This window comes from Vespula vulgaris, chromosome 10 (assembly GCF_905475345.1).
Source record: "Vespula vulgaris chromosome 10, iyVesVulg1.1, whole genome shotgun sequence".
NCBI classification, from domain to species: Eukaryota; Metazoa; Arthropoda; class Insecta; order Hymenoptera; family Vespidae; genus Vespula; species Vespula vulgaris.
In genome coordinates this window covers 7,589,734-7,608,947 of record NC_066595.1, presented here as the reverse complement: position 1 = coordinate 7,608,947, position 19,214 = coordinate 7,589,734, and the positions used below count along the sequence as shown (strand labels likewise).

The 19,214-nt window shown below is 40.4% G+C and overlaps 1 protein-coding gene across 4 annotated transcripts in view; it reads left to right on the top strand.

Annotated features, from left to right (window-relative positions):
• The window catches only part of LOC127067302 (protein nubbin-like), a 93,391-nt gene that overhangs the window by 35,872 nt on the left and 38,305 nt on the right, over nt 1-19,214 (top strand). For 3 of the 4 annotated variants that reach the window (XM_051002084.1, XM_051002082.1, XM_051002083.1), the window contains one exon: nt 13,096-13,320. The exons of the other annotated variant lie outside the window; for it this stretch is intronic. In XM_051002084.1, the coding sequence (XP_050858041.1) occupies nt 13,096-13,320 (225 nt within the window). The remainder of the gene's footprint in view (nt 1-13,095; nt 13,321-19,214) is intronic. 4 annotated transcript variants of the gene reach the window in all.

Sequence of the window (19,214 nt, the reverse complement as noted above, 5' to 3'; positions counted from 1 at the left end):
ATCTGGGTACGCCGTTAACCGTAACAACGTTGAAGAAGACGGAATAAAACCAGAAATAAAAAGTTAAAGAAGGAGAGGACGAAGTGGAAAGAGCGTCTTGGATTCTTGATCCTGGCTTAGGACGATTTCTTCTCGTGAAACGAAGGAAGACGTGAATTAGGGGTGGTTTATTTTCTACGTGTATAAGAGATATCTCACCCGCGCGCATGTACGAAGGAAAAAAGCGGGGGATGACGAGTGAATGACAGGACAATGAGCCTGGTCTGATGCACGCGAATGCTTTATGACAATTCAATATATGAGAGAAACGAGCGGTTGCACTTTGAATGCACCCGTCTCTCTCGTTTCTCCGTTCTCGAATTTCGCTTTCTCTCTCTCTCTCTCTCTCTCTCTCTCTCTTCTTCTTTATCTCTATCTTTCTTTCTTCCTCTTTCTTTCTACCTCATTTTTCTCGTTAATATTTCTTCCATAGAGGAAAGACAGAACAGAGAGGAAAGATATTTACATTCGTCGGAGTGAATACCGATCTATATCTCCCTCTCTTTCCCTTTCCCTTTCTCTTTCTCTCTCTCTCTCCTCTACCCCTTATATAATGCGATGGAGTTTTTTCGAAAGCACTTCGACGATTAGTCATTCCGGAAACTCGAGCTTACCGATACTTCCGCATCCTCTCTAAGAAACGATTCTTTGCTCTTTCTCGATATGCCGACCAATTATGATTCATAAGCTTGATTATATTCTTCTTCTTTCTCTTTCTCTTTTTCTTACTCTACACTATTCTTCTAAAAAAAATAAAATAAAATAAAATTCAAAAAAAGAAAATAAAAAGGGAAAAAAAAAGAAGTGTTCTCCGAACGGTGGCATTAATCGATGCGAGAGAACGACGTGGTGGAGGGTAGTACGAATAAAAAAGAAAAAAAAAAAAAAAGAAAAAAAATCAGTTTCCAAGATCGGGGCAACGACGTGCTTTTATAGACGGTATCTTCCCATGACCCAGAAATTGTGAATTCTAAAGGTATTCTATAGGATCGCCGGACTCGTCTCGAAAAAACAGACGGTTTTACCCGTTTCAAACCCTCCTTAACCTCCCTCCCCTCTTTCTTCTAACCTCCCCCCTCCCTGTTTCAACTCCAACCCAACCCACTCGCCCCCTTAAAAATTTTTAGGCCTGAAAGCCTTCCTCTCTAAATCTACCACTATTTCGTATGGTTCCCAACGTTTTACAGAAAATCCTGTGAATATGCAGGATATGCATCATCCTCGTCCCCCTTTCATTCGTTCCCCCTTACGCATACGTGCATACGTGTGCGTTTGAGCATGTGCCGATGATCTTCCGAAAATCACGAAAAAATTTACCTGCCTCCCGTCATCTCGCTGCATCTCCTCTCCATCTCTTTTTCTTTTCTTTTTTTTCTTTCTTCTTCTTTTTCTCTTTTTCTTTTTTTTTATAAAATGGGGTTGTTCTCGGGAAAGGAACGCGTACACAGCATCGGATTTCACCCCAAAATAACGCTTTTTCACACACTTTTTACGCATTTCCACCATGCCAGGGGGTACGTACGTCTCGACAACGATGTAAAAAGGGGGTCACGGATGCGCGTATTTGAGTTTTTTTTCTTTTTTTTTTTTTCAAGAGAGAGAGAAAGGGAAAGAGAGTTCGTTCGCAGGAAACGAACGACGGCTATTAGAGATTCAACGAATTTTATTACATTCTTGCTGCAGCATCGCCTATTAAGGATTATTTTTTTCTTTACTTTATATTGCAACGATCAACTTAATTTTCAAAATAAATTCTTACGACGAAAATCGTATTGGAAATATCGACAGTCACGTTTTTAATCGAAAACAAGTTCGATTTCCCTGGGGATGTCTCGTTGCCCATTCTGTTCATTTTTTCTTTTCCGTTTTTTTTTCTTTTTTCTTTTTTTGAAAGTACCCACAACCACAGTCAACGTACAAACCGCCTTCCCGAGTTTACCCTTCGATTAATCGTTTTAGACGACGAGCTCTAGGAGATGAATAACGTACAGTGGCAAGGAAATAAAAAGCTGTACGATACTCATCTGAAATCGACCGGTGACAAAAGGAATAAAGAAAATAAAAAAGAAAAAAAAAAAAAGAAAAACTGTCGGATAGGGCAGGTACGGTATGGGGGCCACTTTTGAAAATCGATCGATATCGCGGTGAGCGCGGGCGAATGGAATAAAAGTTTGCGGTGGAATTGGCGATTCGATTGAAATTCGAGATTCGAGATTTGAGATCGACGGATCGTGACCGATGATCGGTCGAGTCGATAAAGTTATTAGGAGATCCCATGGATTATGAACGATACCTACACGAATTGATCTCAACTGTGGTATAATATTACTTGGTATTGTTTCGAATGTACGAAGAAAATGTCAGAGTTAATATCGGACGAATCTCGATCGAGATCGTTAACGCGATGTACATAGACGGTATAATCGATCCGTGACCTATAACCACTAAAGAATTATCTCGGAGAATCGTATAAATTTGTACGATTCAGTAGAACAATATATATATATATATATATATATATATATATATATAACCTTTTTAAAACTTGATTAACTGTACGAATAAATTTTTTTCAATAGTTTTACAAGTCATATTCGAAAAATCGTATGCTACGCATAAGAACACATTAAAAATGAATCCGATTCGTAGTATACGAGTCCCTCGTTCATCGAGGTTATCGATACTCGAGAGTTTACTCGCGTCGCGATGTTTGATTTATTCGGTATTACTCAGTGATAATCTTATTGACTGTTAAAACATGTAAAAACGAGGTGCGCCTTCGGTTCGACCGTTATCGCTCCTCTCGCTTCGAAGGCATACACGATCGCGCAATGTTTATCGTTCGACCATTGTAAATGCCGATACGTCTCGAGATCTTTTTGAATTTTTAAACGACCGTCCCTATCGGACTTTATAACGGCCAGTGCGTTTCTAGCGGATTATCCATTTAACTATCTAACATCGACTCTAATAACGGCAATAATTTTACTTTAGAGAAACGATCATCGTTTTTAACGATCGTAACTATCAGAGAATTTCACTTCGAAGGAATTATTGGGGAATTTTTATTATGATTTGCCCTTCGTGCTAGGCAAAGTTTACCTTGTGGAACTTTCAATGCAATCTAGAAGAAGAATAAAAGTTTGTGTTATTGAATTTGCTGCCCGTAAATGCGGTAATAATAAGCGCGCCCGAGAGAGAGAGAGAGAGAGAGAGAGAGAGAGAGAGAGAGAGAGGGAGAGATAAAACGATACGCGTTTAGACATCGTTCGACGTCATAAATCATAACGTTTCCTCAAGCTACGTTTTGCCTTACGTGAATGGTTTAAATTTTAGATATAAGCTACGCCATGATCGTGAGGGTATCGATAAAGTCGATCGACGAGAGAAAATGAAAAGAAGACTTTGATCACGTAGGTACGTGACGTGAAAAGAACGAAAGTAGATTGAGGTCGTTAGAGATCGAATTTGATATCGCAATAGAGATCGATTAGGTTGGTAAACAGAGAAATTCTATTTTCCTAGCATAACGCGATGCGACGTCACGCTAATTACCTCTATGCGACTTCTTACGAATTAAAGTGAGATCGGTTGCATAATAACTGCAAATAATTACAACGTCCTGCGTTTCCGAAAGTTTCGATTATTTTCCAAGAAACGAAACGAAACGTTATAGACCTATTGAAAAAAAAAAAGAGAAAGAAAAGAAAAAAGAATAAAAAATATCCGATTCCGACGATCGTCCTACCATTTCCATTCTATCTTTTTATTTCTTTTTTCTCATCCATGAGAAAAATCTGCTGGATCGTCGCACGGCACCTCCACCCCCTCCCGTGTCCTTGCGAAAGTGCAACAGGACGATCGGAGTCGAGTCTCGTCGAGTCGTTGGAGAGGGGCGGGTGCCCGCAATGGGAATACGACTCGGCTACCAGTTTTTCTACCGATCTCTGAGCAAAAGTCCCGACGCGGGGACACACTAACGCACGCACACGTTTGCACGCATTACGCATGCACGCGGGATGCGTCGTGATCGTTCTCTCTCTCTCTCTCTCTCTTTCTCTCTCTCTCTCTCTCTCTTTCTCGCTCTCTTGCTCGCTCGCTCGCTCGCTCGCTTGTACTCGTATACCTACGAGTAAAGCGGTCGGTGCATCCGAGAGCGCAGTTGCATTGGCGGGGCGGACAGCCAATCGGCTTATCGCCAGGCGAATTCACCCCTCCAGATCTCTGCTGCCGCCGTCGCAACCGTGTACGCGCGAGCCTGCCAGTTTACTTTAAGGATCTCTTCTCCTCACTTTATTTTTTCTTCTCCAAGCATTTTTCCTCTCCTTCTACTACCATTCTTCTTTCTTTCTTTCTTTCTTTCTTTCCTTCGTTCTTGTTTCTTCATCTTCTTCTTCTTCATCTTCTTCTTCTTCTTCTTCTTCTTCTTCTCCTTCTTCCTCTTTTCTTTCTTCATCTTCTTCTTTTTCTTCTTTTACTACTTTCGATGCCTGCCAGTCCACTTGTCGAACGTTTCACAAGATATCAAAGAGTACCGAGAGCTCGCGTTTTCAAACAGTTGCGAGCATCGTCCACGCAAAATGGCAGCCGATTATACTCGCTCGTCGCTTACAAAGAAGCACCTATTTTCCCTTTTACAACAAACTGTCATAAGTATCTTACAAAAGTTCGACTCGAAGAAATTGACGCCTCGTTAAAGCGCAACATGCACGCAAGATGCACGAATAGATATCGAACTTCGTTATGAAGTTTCTCGAACATAAATTCCATGCTGTCGTCGGGAGTTCAATCGTAGTGTTCGACGTTTATACGTTCTGCGCTAACAGCCGCAACTAATCGGTCAATCAACGTCTAATGATCGAGGTGTACTTACTACCGAAGTAAAAGTAATCGTGCTTTTCTAGATAGAAATTATTTTCTTTTTATCTAATCCTTTTATCCATCACATAAACGATTGAATTTACAATAATACAGGAATTGATGAAGAAGAGGCAAATGTCGTAAATTTTGTTTATTCGTTAGATGACGTTTAATGATTACTTTCTTGCCATCAAGAATGACTCGTAAAAAAATATACATACATACATACATACATACATACATATATATATATATATATATATATATATATATATATATATATACACATTCAGTTAGCAAATCAGTGAAACCGAAGTATTGCACCGGCATGATTGCGAAGAAGACAGTACGAGAGGCAGCACAAAAAATAGGAAATGATTTTCTGCCACGTCGGAGTCCAGCCGTGCATCTCTTATTTATTGCGAACCGTAAAGGAGCTCTTGCGTGAGTTCACACGAGCACGAACTTTACACGCGTAACGTCCGTTTTAATTCGTCCACCCTTCCTTCGTGTCTTCATGGCTTAATTTCGTACGTCGAAGGCGAGCTCGTGCTCGCCATCGACAAGCACAACCATAATTTCATATGTAAATAAACTTGCCGATTATCTCGATGGTAGATGTATGCGAGTTAATTAAAAACCAAAAAAAAAATGAATAAAATCGAAGATGAAGATCGCCGATTATAAAACAAAAAGAAGAAATAAAAAAATAAATAAATAAAAGAAATTATAAAACATTCAACGAGAAGGACAAAGATTAGTATCAAATGATTTTAGCGCTTGGACTTTTTACGTTGTTCAACGTAAAACACAAGTGATCGTTATGGCGTTGGTTTCTAACGAGTAAATCAGAGGTAGGTGAATAAAAAAGAGTAAAATCACTTCGTGAAACAAGCAAGACTGTGTAACCGACTCTCCGCAAAAGGCCGGCTGGTCGAAGTAACGCTCGGAAAGCTGAAACTGACAACTTAATAATTCCAACGTTTTCTATCGTCGCTTCTCACGCGTATCTCGCGTTTATTTGCATGCGATATGCGAACGGACGCATAACATAGAGACGCGCGTCCAACGATCGACGCGCAAACACGCGAGATCCAACGAGTGAAACGGAGTGTTCGAGAAATTACCATAGTTAATCACGCTACTCCGTTCATTCTTTCTCCCCTAACACTGTATTCATTATAATGTTTCTTTATATAAGTTATACACGACTCTCCTTCTTCTCTCTTCCAATTAGCCTTTGCGATAAACGACGATGATTTTCTAGAAGCACGATTTTACTTTGCCGACGCAATATAAAACCTTAAGACTACGAGAATCATTCTTCTCGAATGGTAGACACGTTCAAAATCTTTAAATAAAATCAAACACGTATGATTCTTGCGAAAAGGGCTGACGACTTTACCAACCATGCGTTTGTTACGAAAAAAAAACGAAAAAAATTACGTAACGGTACGAAACTAAAAGATATATATATATATATATATATATATATATATATATATATATATAGAGAGAGAGAGAGAGAGAGAGAGAGAGAACCTATTGTGGTCCCTTTTTCGGTGTAAAGTCGTGCTGTCGTAAAAGTGCAGCCGGTGGAAAGCGGACAAGGCGGGAGGATAGAAGAGGGAGAAAGAGAAAGAAAAAGAAAAAAAAGGCAGAAAGAGAGAGAGTAGACGAAAAAGAGGGTAAAAAAATGTTTAATGTTTGAGGAAGGGGTGTTCTTTATCTCTCTCTCTCTCTCTCTTTCTCTCTATTTCTCTATCTCTTACTCTTTCTATCTCTCTATCTCTCTCTTTTTCTCTATCTTTATCTTTCTCTCTCTCTTTCTTTCTCTCTCTCTCTCTCTCTCTCTCATTCTCTGTCTCCATCTTCATCGAAAACGAAAGCCCGTTCGACATCGTAGGATGTCGGTAGGGGTTGCGTCGCGCTCCGTAGATTCTTTCGATGCTGCAATTGTGTGCCTCGTCGAACGCGTGCTTGGTTCGTGCCATGCGTTTTTCCTCTCTCTCTTTCTCTCTCTCTCTCTCTTTCTTTCTCTCTCTCCCCCTCTCTGTCTCTCTCGCCCTCTCTTTTTCTCTCCCTCTCTCTCTTCCCTTCCTAGGTAGCTAAACGCGTGTGCCGAGGAGGAGAGTTTAGAGTTTAGACGGTACGGGACAGACGCAGATGCTCGGCAAACGAACGCCGGCAGCCGGCGTTGAAGCTTGTAGGGGTGACGGATGGGTAAAAGTGTGTCTACCATTGTGATTTTAAAATCGGCTGCCGTCGTAGTCTCTACACCTCTCCCGTTTCTCCCTCTCTTCCAACTTTCCACCCTTTTTAAATTAACGTCGATTCACGATTTCGACTGGAAAATCTAAAATTGCTATGTCGTAGTATCCTCTCGGGACGAAAAAAATCTCGCTATAAAGAGAAAGAGAGAGAGAGAGAGAGAGAGAGAGAGAGAGAGAAAGAGGAGCAGAAAGAAAAAAAGAAATGTAATAAAAAAATAAAAAAAAACGCAAAAAGGTTGCAACCCTCTCGCTTTTTAGACATTTTTCAAAATGGCGTCGAAAGGCTCAAGTCGCATGCAGATTGGCTAGGTGTCGACGAAACGGATTCACACAGAGGGGTGCTTTCTCGCGAGAGTTACGCGTTGGGCGGATTCGCGCTTGCGCTTACAACCCTTGCTCTCTCTCTCTCTCTCTCTCTCTCTCTCTCTCTTTCTCTCTCTCTCTCTCTCTCTCTCTCTTTCTATCTCTCTTCCTCTTGCTTTCTCTATCTTCCTCCCTCCAAAGTTCTTTCGATCGTCCCCACCGATGAAACCTTTTTATTATTCACACTTTTTATCGGCCAGTATCTTTCCAGGTAACTCGCATTATCATAATGGCGAACGACGAGAAGAACGCTCGGATGCTGCGCGGTACTTTCGAACGTGATCACCTGCGGACTCGCCTCGTTCCAAACGATTTTTATTATATTCGTACGTCCAACGACGTTCGTATCCCGTATAATACAATGCTGATATGTTTCTTCGAGCCGATACTACCTACAACGTTTCCAGGCAGAGTTCAAAAGAACGGATGGGTGGCTCTATCGATCGGTCTCTCTGACAAGAAATAAGGAAACCGTCCCTGCGATATATTCCTATCCTTTGTCTTTCCTTCGTAAACGTTTAGATCAAATGGAATTCACTCAATCTAGTTTATGTATAACTACGTACATAAGAGTTATATCTTCATATATCTTTTGGAAAAGAAGATTTGATATTGACTAACTTGATTTTTAAAGTCTTTTAAAAATAACTTTAAACAAGTATTGATGGTATACACTAGTATATTCTTCCAACGTGCATGACGGATGGTAAGGTTTGAAAAAGAGATTATTTTTATTTCTCTTTTTCGAAATAAAATATAAATCATTCGCATTACTTCAGATCCTATGTGATGTTCTATCATTCGAAGTGTAAAATAAACGAATTCGAAGTGAAAAATTTTCACTTTGCTGAAAAATGGGCTCTATCGTCGATTGCTTGAGAAAGTGCTAAATTGTCCTGATACCATCCGTGAATCGAAAGATCGAGAACCTCTGGAATTTACGAAATAAAATTTTTCTCCTTGGCCGGATTTCGAATCCGGGTCGCTGGATCCGTAGAAAGCACTCTATCATCGCAACATCCGTATACACAGAATTCAGAACACAGAACAAGGATCACGGAACGCAGAATTCAGAACACTGACCACAGATCACAAATCACAATTACAAATCACTCAATCAATGCATTTCTAGTGTAACCAACTTTACAATTTCCTTTTCTCTATTTCGTTCCGTACTTTACGTCGGTCATATGCCGATCTCTCTCTCTCTCTCTCTCTCTCTCTCTCTCTCTCTCTCTCTCTCTCCCTCTCTCATTCGTGTAAAGCATTATAATCTATTTTATAGATAATATTTTCGTAAATTAAGTAGTCTAAAATTTCCGTCGTGTCATAAAGAGCGATTATACAAAATTTCATCTAGATTAGGCAAAAATAGTAGATGTTTTCGAGAAATTACAAACATATACAGATAAAGACTTTTATATTAATGATTGTCTGAGTGCAGAAATAATATACGATAATAGTATGTTTTTAAAAGATATCGATTTCTTCTTTTTTTAAAAGATAACGAGCCATTTATTAGAAACATAAATTTTCCGTTAGTAGATCACGGCCGAACGATGAACGAGATTAAAGAAATGGTTACGTTTAAAAGCGTAACGTAAAAATATTATTGGAATTGATATCAGATAAGATCATAAAAATTCCAAGGAGCAATATTGAAATTACGAAAAATGGCAAAGACTAGAAAATCGAACAAAGCATCGACACGATTCGGTGATGATGATATCTCTGGAACGTTTCTCGTGATAACGTCGAAGAAAACGAGTTGTCGATTAAAGGTCGTTCACACCTGCGCTCCATCGAGTATCTACGCATATATCTACTTACATATGTATATTGAGTGCACGTGCAACGAGTAGAAACGTGCGCGCGATATAGGTAGATTCCGTTATCAGCAAATGTTTTCCTCGCCTCTTCGAAAGCCCATCGATCGGAATCTCACACCTGTCCGTACGTGGTTCTCGTATTAATCTCGGGAATACATTGGGTCACTTTGATAAAAAAATCCGATAACCAAATTGAGACTATGGTAGGTGAGATAAACAATTTGAGGAAGTTCCGTAATTTTTTCCTTGCTCTCTTCGTCGTTTTCTTTGGAAAAAAGATCTTTGAAAAGTAAGCGATATTGCTAAACACTTTTCTTTACAATTCCACGCTGCGTTCCAATCAGGTAAGCTCTCTCGGTAGCAAAGAGTCGCGTTTTAAATCGGAAAGGGTGGCCATCCGGGGGTAGCCAGCAATTTATTTATTGGAGAAAGGGCTCGGTCCGTCCTTCGACTCGTCCTTCGGCTCCTTTCCTGTCCTAAGCAGGATTCAATTTGGCCACTGCTCACGGTTCCACCTTCAAAGAGGAATCACCATCGGCGTCGTATATAGCCAGAGCCGCCCTTGTCGACGTACCGAGTCGTTCGCCAACCTCCACTATTAATCTTATATCGAACGTTTTATCTACGTTCGCTTTTTTCCTCTTTGCTCGGTCCGGCGCACTCCCACGAAGACCTCTTCAACCCTTGGACGAGCAGGAATTTTCAATTCTTTCGAGCACCGTACGAAAGCAGATTGCTCCTCGACTCAGTCCTCCGACGATGCTTTTAAACTTCGATAATTCGATGGAATTAGGAAATAAGAAGAAGAAAAAAAAATATCATGTGCGCCGATATATCAATGGAAAAATATAAAAACTTATTCGCTTTACTCGATCGTTCATCGATTGGTAATAGTCAATGATCGGTCTCGATCGAAATCCTTTTGCCGCAAAGTCTTTGGAAACAATTCAATGATGCGTATCGAAGAGAAAGAAAGAGAGAAAGAGAGAAGTTTGCGTCGTGTATCCATCAAGAATACCGCATCTCAGATGCCGCATCGTCGGAGAAGGAAACCGCAAAGAGAAGATTCGAGCTCGTCTTTCCGTAGAAAGAAAGTTCCGAAGGCAGATCGGACTTTGTTGTTCGTTACCCTATACCCGATTGGTCCATCCGCCAGTAAGCAGTTCGCATAAACAGACCCATCAATTCGAACGTTTCCCTCTTTCTCGAGCTTTTTTCCCTTTGCCTCTGCATGCACCCTTCGTCGTCTTTCATTCGTCGAAACCGGCGCGAACTCCATTCACGGGTTTATCACTGTCCAGATAACAACGATTTACCTACACGCGAGGAGGCTCGAGAGAGAGGTCCAGAAGAGAGGACCAGACTCTCTCTCTCTCTCTCTCTCTCTCTCTCTCTCTCTCTCTCTCTCTGCCCAGGCGTAGACCAAGCGAAAAGAAAAAGAGGGAGGCAGCCACCTCGCATTCAGAAGTATTTCACTTTAACGGCCCTCCGGGGGATTGGCTGACCCACGACTCGAGACCCTTCACCGTTTCGGCATAATGGACCTCTACATTACTTATTCGTCCTGGCCAATGTCCTGCTTCCCTGACATTACCTTCTTTCCACGTCTTTCCATTTACGTTTCTTCTATTAATCGCGTGCGCCTAAACTCATTTTCAGATTTTCCTTTTCCTTTCATTTTCTATCAGATCACTATTATCCACCGCAGTTATTACTATCGCTAGAAAGCAAGTAATGCGATTCTCGCAAGGACCGGTATAATTGAATTTTTCTCCAAAAGTACGCACGCGACGTTACGTTTTTTAGCTCTTAGCGCGTTAGCAATCTAAAGGGGCACTTTCGTTTCTCCTTCCATAGGGTCGTGGAAAAGTTTGACAAAAAAGGGAGAGGAAAATAGGAGCATGCAAACACTCGGAGATTAAAGGAACCGCAGTAGTTCCACGTTAGGGAGTTCGCTCGAATCGTAGCCTCGAGACATGCCGCGAGCTCTCGACCCTCTTCGAGCCGGAACCAAGACCAGTTTTAATATTCCACTGGAAACTCGAAAACGTCCAAACGAATAGGTGCCCCGAATACGCTCGAGAATTCGCCTCGCTTTTCGATCCATTCTTCCTACGAACAAACCCTCGATTTTCCCGACATTCCTACCTACTAATCTCTCTCTCTCTTCGTTCTCTCTCTGTCTCTCTCTTTTCGTCGAATTATTCGAACTTGAGAAAGCATTGCTTCGAAAATAGCTGTCTGGCCGATACGCGAGTCGTTCGTGATGCCAAACTACAGGACAATAGAGGGTCCAGCGGGGTAAACGGAGGTCAGCGGCCATTATCCGATGATATTGATTAGCCGACGCCCTTAGTTAGCGCCAGCTACACTTTCTTCAACCCCACTATCTTTCTTTTTTCTATTTCTTTTCTCCATATACCTCCCACCATTTCTCTCTCTCTCTCTCTCTCTCTCTCTCCCCCTCTATTTCTATCTCTTTCTTTCTTTCTCTTTCATACGTACAACACACATCGCACAAAGCGAACCCATCGACTTAGACGTACGAGCACGCTTTTACTACCACCATCTCAGACTTTGGTCAACACTCTCTCTTTATTTCCCTCTCGCTTTGCCTCTCGCTCGCCCTTCATGTTTCTTATTCTCTTGTCTCCTCCCCTCTCACCCTTCCACTCTCTTTCCATCTACCACTTGCCGTTACCTATTTCGCTCTCTTCCGCCCTCGTTAAGAAGTGGATAGACGGAAGAGACGCGGAGGAAGAATGGGAGTTCAATGAGAGGGTGTGAGAAGAAAGATACGAGAGAGAACTAAGTCTCTCTTACTGACTAAATCATTCATCAAGCAACTAATACCGAGTCTGACTCATGTCTCACGCATGCAAGGGCGATGTAGTATTTACATGTTCCATAAGTCCACTGGATCTCGTACAGGATGTGCTAAAAGTTTCGTTTCTACGTTTCACCATATTTTTCTCTTTCTATTCTTAATTATATTTATCTAAATATTTATACTTATAATTAAAACCTTAGATATTAGATAAAAATTAAGGATCCTATATATATATATATATATATATATATATATATATACACCGTATTTTACCGACTCTTTTCTACTTTCTCTATTTATTCTACAAATTGGGAGATTCAAGATATTTGGTACGTACTGTATTATATCGTCCCCAGATTCCAGAAAAATGAGAGAAAGAGAAAGAGAGAACAGAGCGTTACCCCTCCCTGTAATTAGACACTGCAGCCTGGAACAACATCCAGACGCAGGCATTGTTCCCAGAAATTAAGGGAAACGAGGGAAAGCCGGGAAAACTGGCGAGGAATAGGGGATGCAGAGGGTCGCTAATTACGCGAACCCATTGGAGGGAGAGAAGCCATTTTCTGCACACGCACAAGAACGGCCGTGTGAGTTATATTAATACAGACGTACGGCACACAGTTTATCTTGAGAACCTCTTTTGCAATTTGATCCCTCCAACGATATTGCCGGATATGTACACATTCCCCATTTAATGCCGTATTCTTTCTCGTTCGAGCTCTTTGGACTTTTTGATATGATATTTATCAATCTGAAATTTTTCTTGGACCTTCAATAAATATTACACGAATGTATAAAACTTGACGATTAATTTCGAAAATAAAATACAATGAAATTTTATAATTAATTTCAAAAATAAAATACGTACAATCAATTGATATTTCTTGCTTCGTTTTCTCAGGTAAGGTTTGGTTGGGCGACAGCGAGGTCGCGTGGCGAACGGAACAATCCTTCAAGAGAACGTCTCCCCTTAATCCTTGTGCCACAACGACTACGACAACGACGACGACGACAGGTGGTGGAGCTCCGATACACCCCCACCTGTCGCCGCCCATAGCCGCCCCTGTCACGACTCCTGATCATAGAAGTCCGACCAGTCTTCACGCCAAACTTGCCATCTCACCTGGTAAGTATCTTTCTATTTTTCTTTCTACTAATATTCGATTATTTCCTATTATTCATTTTTTTTTATAATAACAACATGTATAATTCGAAAACGAAAATGATGATTTAAAGATACCGACTTCAACTCGTTATGGTCTCTCCTCGATTGAGCGGTCTTTCGAAAAGAACATTACGCACGAAACGTAATCTCGGTTTCTGTCCCTCTGAGATTTTCTGCCGCTTTTTGACGACAGTAGCCGCCGGCACACACAGTCGACGATCGAGGGTCGGCGACTTAAAACGGTCTTCAAGTAAGACTCTTTAAATAATGCAATAAGCTTGATGTCATTTGCCGGACAATGGAGGGAGTTCCTTTTACGGCAGAGCCCGATGAAATTGGCCCTCCGCGGGTGCCCACTTCCGCTCCGTTCCAGTACTTGGTATTTTTGCTTGCCTCTTGCCAATCACCGATTCTCTCTTTCTATTTTTTTTATATTCCTTTGCTTTTCTTTTTTTCTTGTCCCGCGCTACTCGTGTATGTATCTATATATCTGTCGTGTATGTATGTGTGTGTCAACTTTGAGGGAAAATCGAGACGAAGGAAAAGCAATAGCGTCGCAACGGATCCTTTCATTTGCTTAAATAAATATTGCTCGGACAATGTGCCGAAAGACGACGAGCTACGAAAGATACGAGATATAACGGAGGGATGAGAGAGAGAGAGAGAGAGAGAGAGAGAGAAGCCCTTCTTACTATAGAAGCTTTCCGAGCATAGAGAAAAGAGAGAAAGCACTCCTCGCAGCATGTTTAATGCATCGTTCAACATTTCCATGTCAAACATCGCTTTGACTCGCGGAATTTAAAACCGTCTTGTAGAAGAGAAGTACCTACGCCCGCGAGTACACATATACCAGTTCTCCCTCTTGTCTGTACATCCACGTTCGACCACGTTGATGGGAAAACTACCCATCTTTATTTACTGCCCGACCGTTTCTGACCGAGCGCTAAAGTCTCGGATGGTCGATAAGGGTCGAAACTTAAAAGCCACGAGGGTGAAACGAGAGACTCAATGAGATTCCTATTGGCGGCTTTAAACGTCGATTTGCCTTCGAAAATATCATCTAAGCGAATATTGTCTATGCGCATTGGTTAAAAACGAGTCGAATTTCACGTTAACTCGAATCTATGAATAATGAACTGGCATTTAAAGAAATCTTCTTTCGACGTTTCGTTCATGAATTATAGCAGTATGATGAGGATCGTTAAAAGATGGAATAAAATGAGGGAGAGAAAGGAGAGAGAGAGAAAGAGAGGGAAGATGATCCTATAAAGAAGAATTCTTTCCAAAGCTATTTGCCTCGCAAAGCCGCTCCCACCTAGCTGCCAAACGTGTTTATTCGGTATATCAATAAGAACGAAGTGGTCGAGAGGAAGGACCAAGTCCCACGAGGATCTCCTCCTTCCTCAACGACGGTGGCTTCTCCTGGACAGCTTGATAACATTATGTTTCTTGTGCCGACACATGCACCAGCAGTTTTTGAAGGACGAGGGGAAGGGTGGCCGCCCTAAAATATTATCGAATCGCCGACGCTTTCACCGGGACATGTGTTGCGAGATCGACTCTGTCCTTTTTTTCATTGGGTGTCACCGACCCGGGAATGGACCATAATACGAATATTGTAGAAAAAATGGTCGAATGTCGTACGATAAATCATGACTGTGATTAAAAAGAAATAGGTGATGTTCATCATATGAATTTGACGAAATAATAGAGAACGTTGAGGAAGGTATTTTTCTTTTAAATAATAATTTCAAACATCTTTTGTACCCTTTTGGTAAATGGTAATTTTAAAAATCGTTAAAGCGTGTAACAATACAAACGCGTGTAACTTATGTTCAATCCTTTCTCTTGTACTTTGAACTAAAGAGATATTTCTCCCTTAAGACCATCATTCTTCTTTTCTCGACCATCCTATTCTTAAATTTTAAGAATGTATTTAAATGTCATTTGCTGAAAGAACTCTTGCGAAACATATTTTAGGAAGAATAAGCCCAAAAGGGTAGTCGAAGAATAGTCGAAGATCATTTTTCTAGATTAAATTGAATTTTTCAAGGTGCCTTCGTACTATTTCCAACATCATTACTCATTACTATCTACCTTTTAGCGAGTTATAAGAGGATTCTAATCTCCAAAGTGCTATTTATATTTCCATTTTATCGTACAATTGAATTATCGAATATCGTCCGTATGCGAACCAATAACCGGAGTCTACGTGTCCAAACTATTACATGGAAGTTTCATATGTCGTTGGAGGGGTGGCGAGAAAGGGTGACTTGAAATATTGGCTACATAGATTTCGACCATTATTGCCGTGTGTAAAACATGGCGACATTTGGCGCTAAATCGATCAGGTCTTACTACCTCGTTCGATGTTTGAGATTGCTCGCGATATACAGACGCGGTGTCGAGTTCGAAAAAACAGAGAAGATTCTTTTCTTAGGTAATTGCGAATTTATAAGTAAATAAATAAAAAAGAAAAGAAAAAGGTCTCATTTTTCTTTTCACTTTTATATTCAATCAAAATGACTGCCAGAGAATCCCTTAATAAGAAGTCTACATATTCCTTACGATTCAGAGAATATTTCGAATATAACGAACGAGAAACACACACATCACTTATCTCCGACGAGGATCTCCCGTCGTTCCAATTGAAATCTGATTTAACTCGACTTTCTTGCGCTCTTGCCAACTCGCTACCTTCCACCTAATTGTTTCAAATCGACCTTTTTTTACCGGAAAAAGATCGGATCTATGCCTTACCCTCTTTTTAAAAGAATCTCGAACGAATAAAAAGATTTATTCTCATTAACTTTACTTAAAATTACTTCAAAATTGAATGAACGTATTCGATCTGGCGAATTTTAATTAATTAGTTTAAAATACGAAAGTATAAAATGATTTATATAATAATTATTCTTCGAACGAGAATTAAAAATAATTTTCTTTGCAATAAATAGTAAATTTAATGATTTAACGTATTGAAACTAATTTTATTAATTATACGCAAACCGTTCGTAAAGCTTACGCAAATGTTAAGGATTAATAACGATGAAGAAGATGTATAAAGATATCTGCTAATCGAACAGTCGATTAGGCCATATTAAAGTTGCGCCTTGGAATATCGTTCGTGAATGACGCCGTTAGGATCTTCATTTGTCATCGCGACAGGTGCTAGCAAACGCGGATCCTTCAAATAAATCGCGCCATTTCGAGCAATGAATCACTTAACAAATAAGAGACGACATAGTTTCACGCCTCGGCATGGGACTATTAAATCCTAATGAATTGGACATAATGGTTAATATACGCCTGCATAATCGGGTTAAGTAACACATTGAACATTATTTTTTGAAAGAAGATCTACGATAAAAGTAGACCAACGAAAAATTACGTTAAATTATTGTACCTACTCGTTACGCATGAAATAGCAACGTGAGAAAGTTTGCTTCGTCTATCGTTTTTGTTCAGAAAAGTATGAGGCAACGTTAGAATTAGGACCATGCTTGCCATTAGTCCATTTTAATGGGTCGTTCCAATGAAACAAGTAAGTAATTAACTAAATCGATCTCTCGACGATAATGTAAGAGATTATCGCTAGAAAAAAACTCGATAATACTGAGACCGATAACGAACTTTGATGAATTTGACTAATTTATCGTTCGTAAGATCGTAATTAATTATTCGACTGAATTATCGATCGAGCGTGTACGTGCCTAACGTAAAGAAAAACAAGAAACAAAACGACAAAGAGAGAAAGAGAGAGAGAGAAAAAGAAAGAGAGAGAGAGAGACGGAGAAAGAGAGAGAGAGAGAGACGGAGAAAGAGAGAGAGAGAGAGAGAAAGAAGAAAGATACGTTGCGACTCACCGCAAAGTGTACCTACCCATTACGTATGAAATTTATAATATCGCGCGATTTTCTATAATTAATGGATTACACCGAGGAGAGACGCGAGAGCGCGCGCACACACGCGAGAACGATTTTTGAGATCATAATTTTAGATAGGCCGTACCCCGCTCTCGCTGACGCAAATGGCGGCGTGTAGGCAAATTGAGGTGAGATTGGAGGTCAGGATTCTACCGACCGTTACCACAGCGTGCGCTGCCCACTCTACTGGTCGTTGCAAAACTGACTTTTACCGTCGACGATATATCTTCCTGTGATAATCATCGAAATCCGATCCAATAGATCGATCTTTCCTACGATCTTTCAAACTCTATAGATCTGGCAATAAATTATTCCTATTTTAAGATCGTGTTCTCTTCGGAATATCAGAAATTAAGTTGTTCCTATTTTTTGGGAGAATCTAAATAAGATTATTTTTTCGTCGATGACCTTTGAAGAAAGGTATAGAAGAGAGAATACCTAGGCGGATCTTGTTCTATCTAAAACATCTCAAGGATCTTTGTTTTCTTTCTCTTACGATTTTATTTCAAACGACTAATTGCCCATTAAAAGTAAATGGAACTACTGATTAAGGTCAAGAAATATTCTCTTTATAGGAGTTTGCCTTTTCTCGAACGAACGATCGGCCGATCTTATAAGAGGAATTTTTTTATTAACTCGAAGAATATCGATATAAAAGTGAAGCTCGAATAAATTTCTTTAGGAGCAATCGCAAAATTCGAACTCCAAGTTGAATAATTTTACTTTTAGTACGAACCGCGAATGTAATAATTAACGAACGGTATAGAAATACTTATTTTCTTAATATCGACGTTAAAGTCGATATCGAATATGACTTACGCGGTTAAAACTCTTTATTTTAACTTGCATATTATCGATTTTGATATTTCTCGATCCGAAGTCACTCTTGAAAAAATTTCTCTCTTGATTAGCAATGATTCTCGTATGTTAGAAAAACAAAGCTAATTCTATCCGCGAAGGGCGATCACCCGGTACGTGAAATCGCGCGAAACCGCGCGTAATAGCATGGGATCATGGTGGACCGGCTAACGTGATTATTATAAAGTCAATACGTTGCTAACTCATCAGCCGGCTCCGCCCTCTAACAGCCCGGTAATATGCACCGGCCAAGAAGTCAGTTACGCTCTATCAGTACTCGTTCTCGCTCTTGCACGTCATCTTCTTTCTCTTTCTTTCTCTTTCACTCTCCCTCACTCTTTCTCTTGCTTTCTCCTTCTTCTGCTTCATCTTCTTCCTCGTGTTATCCGTCCTTCTCCCTTGGTAAATGCCTTTACCTCCTACCACGAGGATAGCTCTAAGTAGTACCGAGCCGTGCGCGAGTGCAATCTACCGTCTATGTATGTAGAAACGTAGATACTTCGAAGTGGTGTGCGATACCGGCCAAGCACGATAGATACCGCGTATTGCACGTGCAATTCCGCCTATTCCAACGCTACAGCCAGCCGCTATCTGCGGGATCTGAACGAGCAGCACGAAATCGTTGGCTGCAATTATCCCTGAGAAATATATTACTTAGGGATTACTCCCGAAGAGAGAGAAAGAATACGTGTGTATGTACGTGTGTTTGTGTGTGTATATATGTGTAAGAAAGAGAGAGAGAGAGAGAGAGGCTAAGGTGATAAAACTATTTTCCATCCAGCGCCTACTCGCGATAGCCTTCGTTATGAGAGACAGAAGAATTATGAATTTGTTGAATAATGATACTTTCCAAATATAGCCTAGACCTTTTGCATTTATCAGAATGCTTATTTTCCTTTTTATTTTTCCCTTATTCAATCTCCTGAGTACCGTCCAAGATATCGCGACGAAGAAAATCGATCGCAAAAGTGTTGAAGAGAAATAAAAAAAAAAGAAAAAAAAGAAAAAAGAAACAGTTTTCGAGGCTTATCGACCGGCGACCGTATGCTGAATGCACTTGCGCGTTCCATG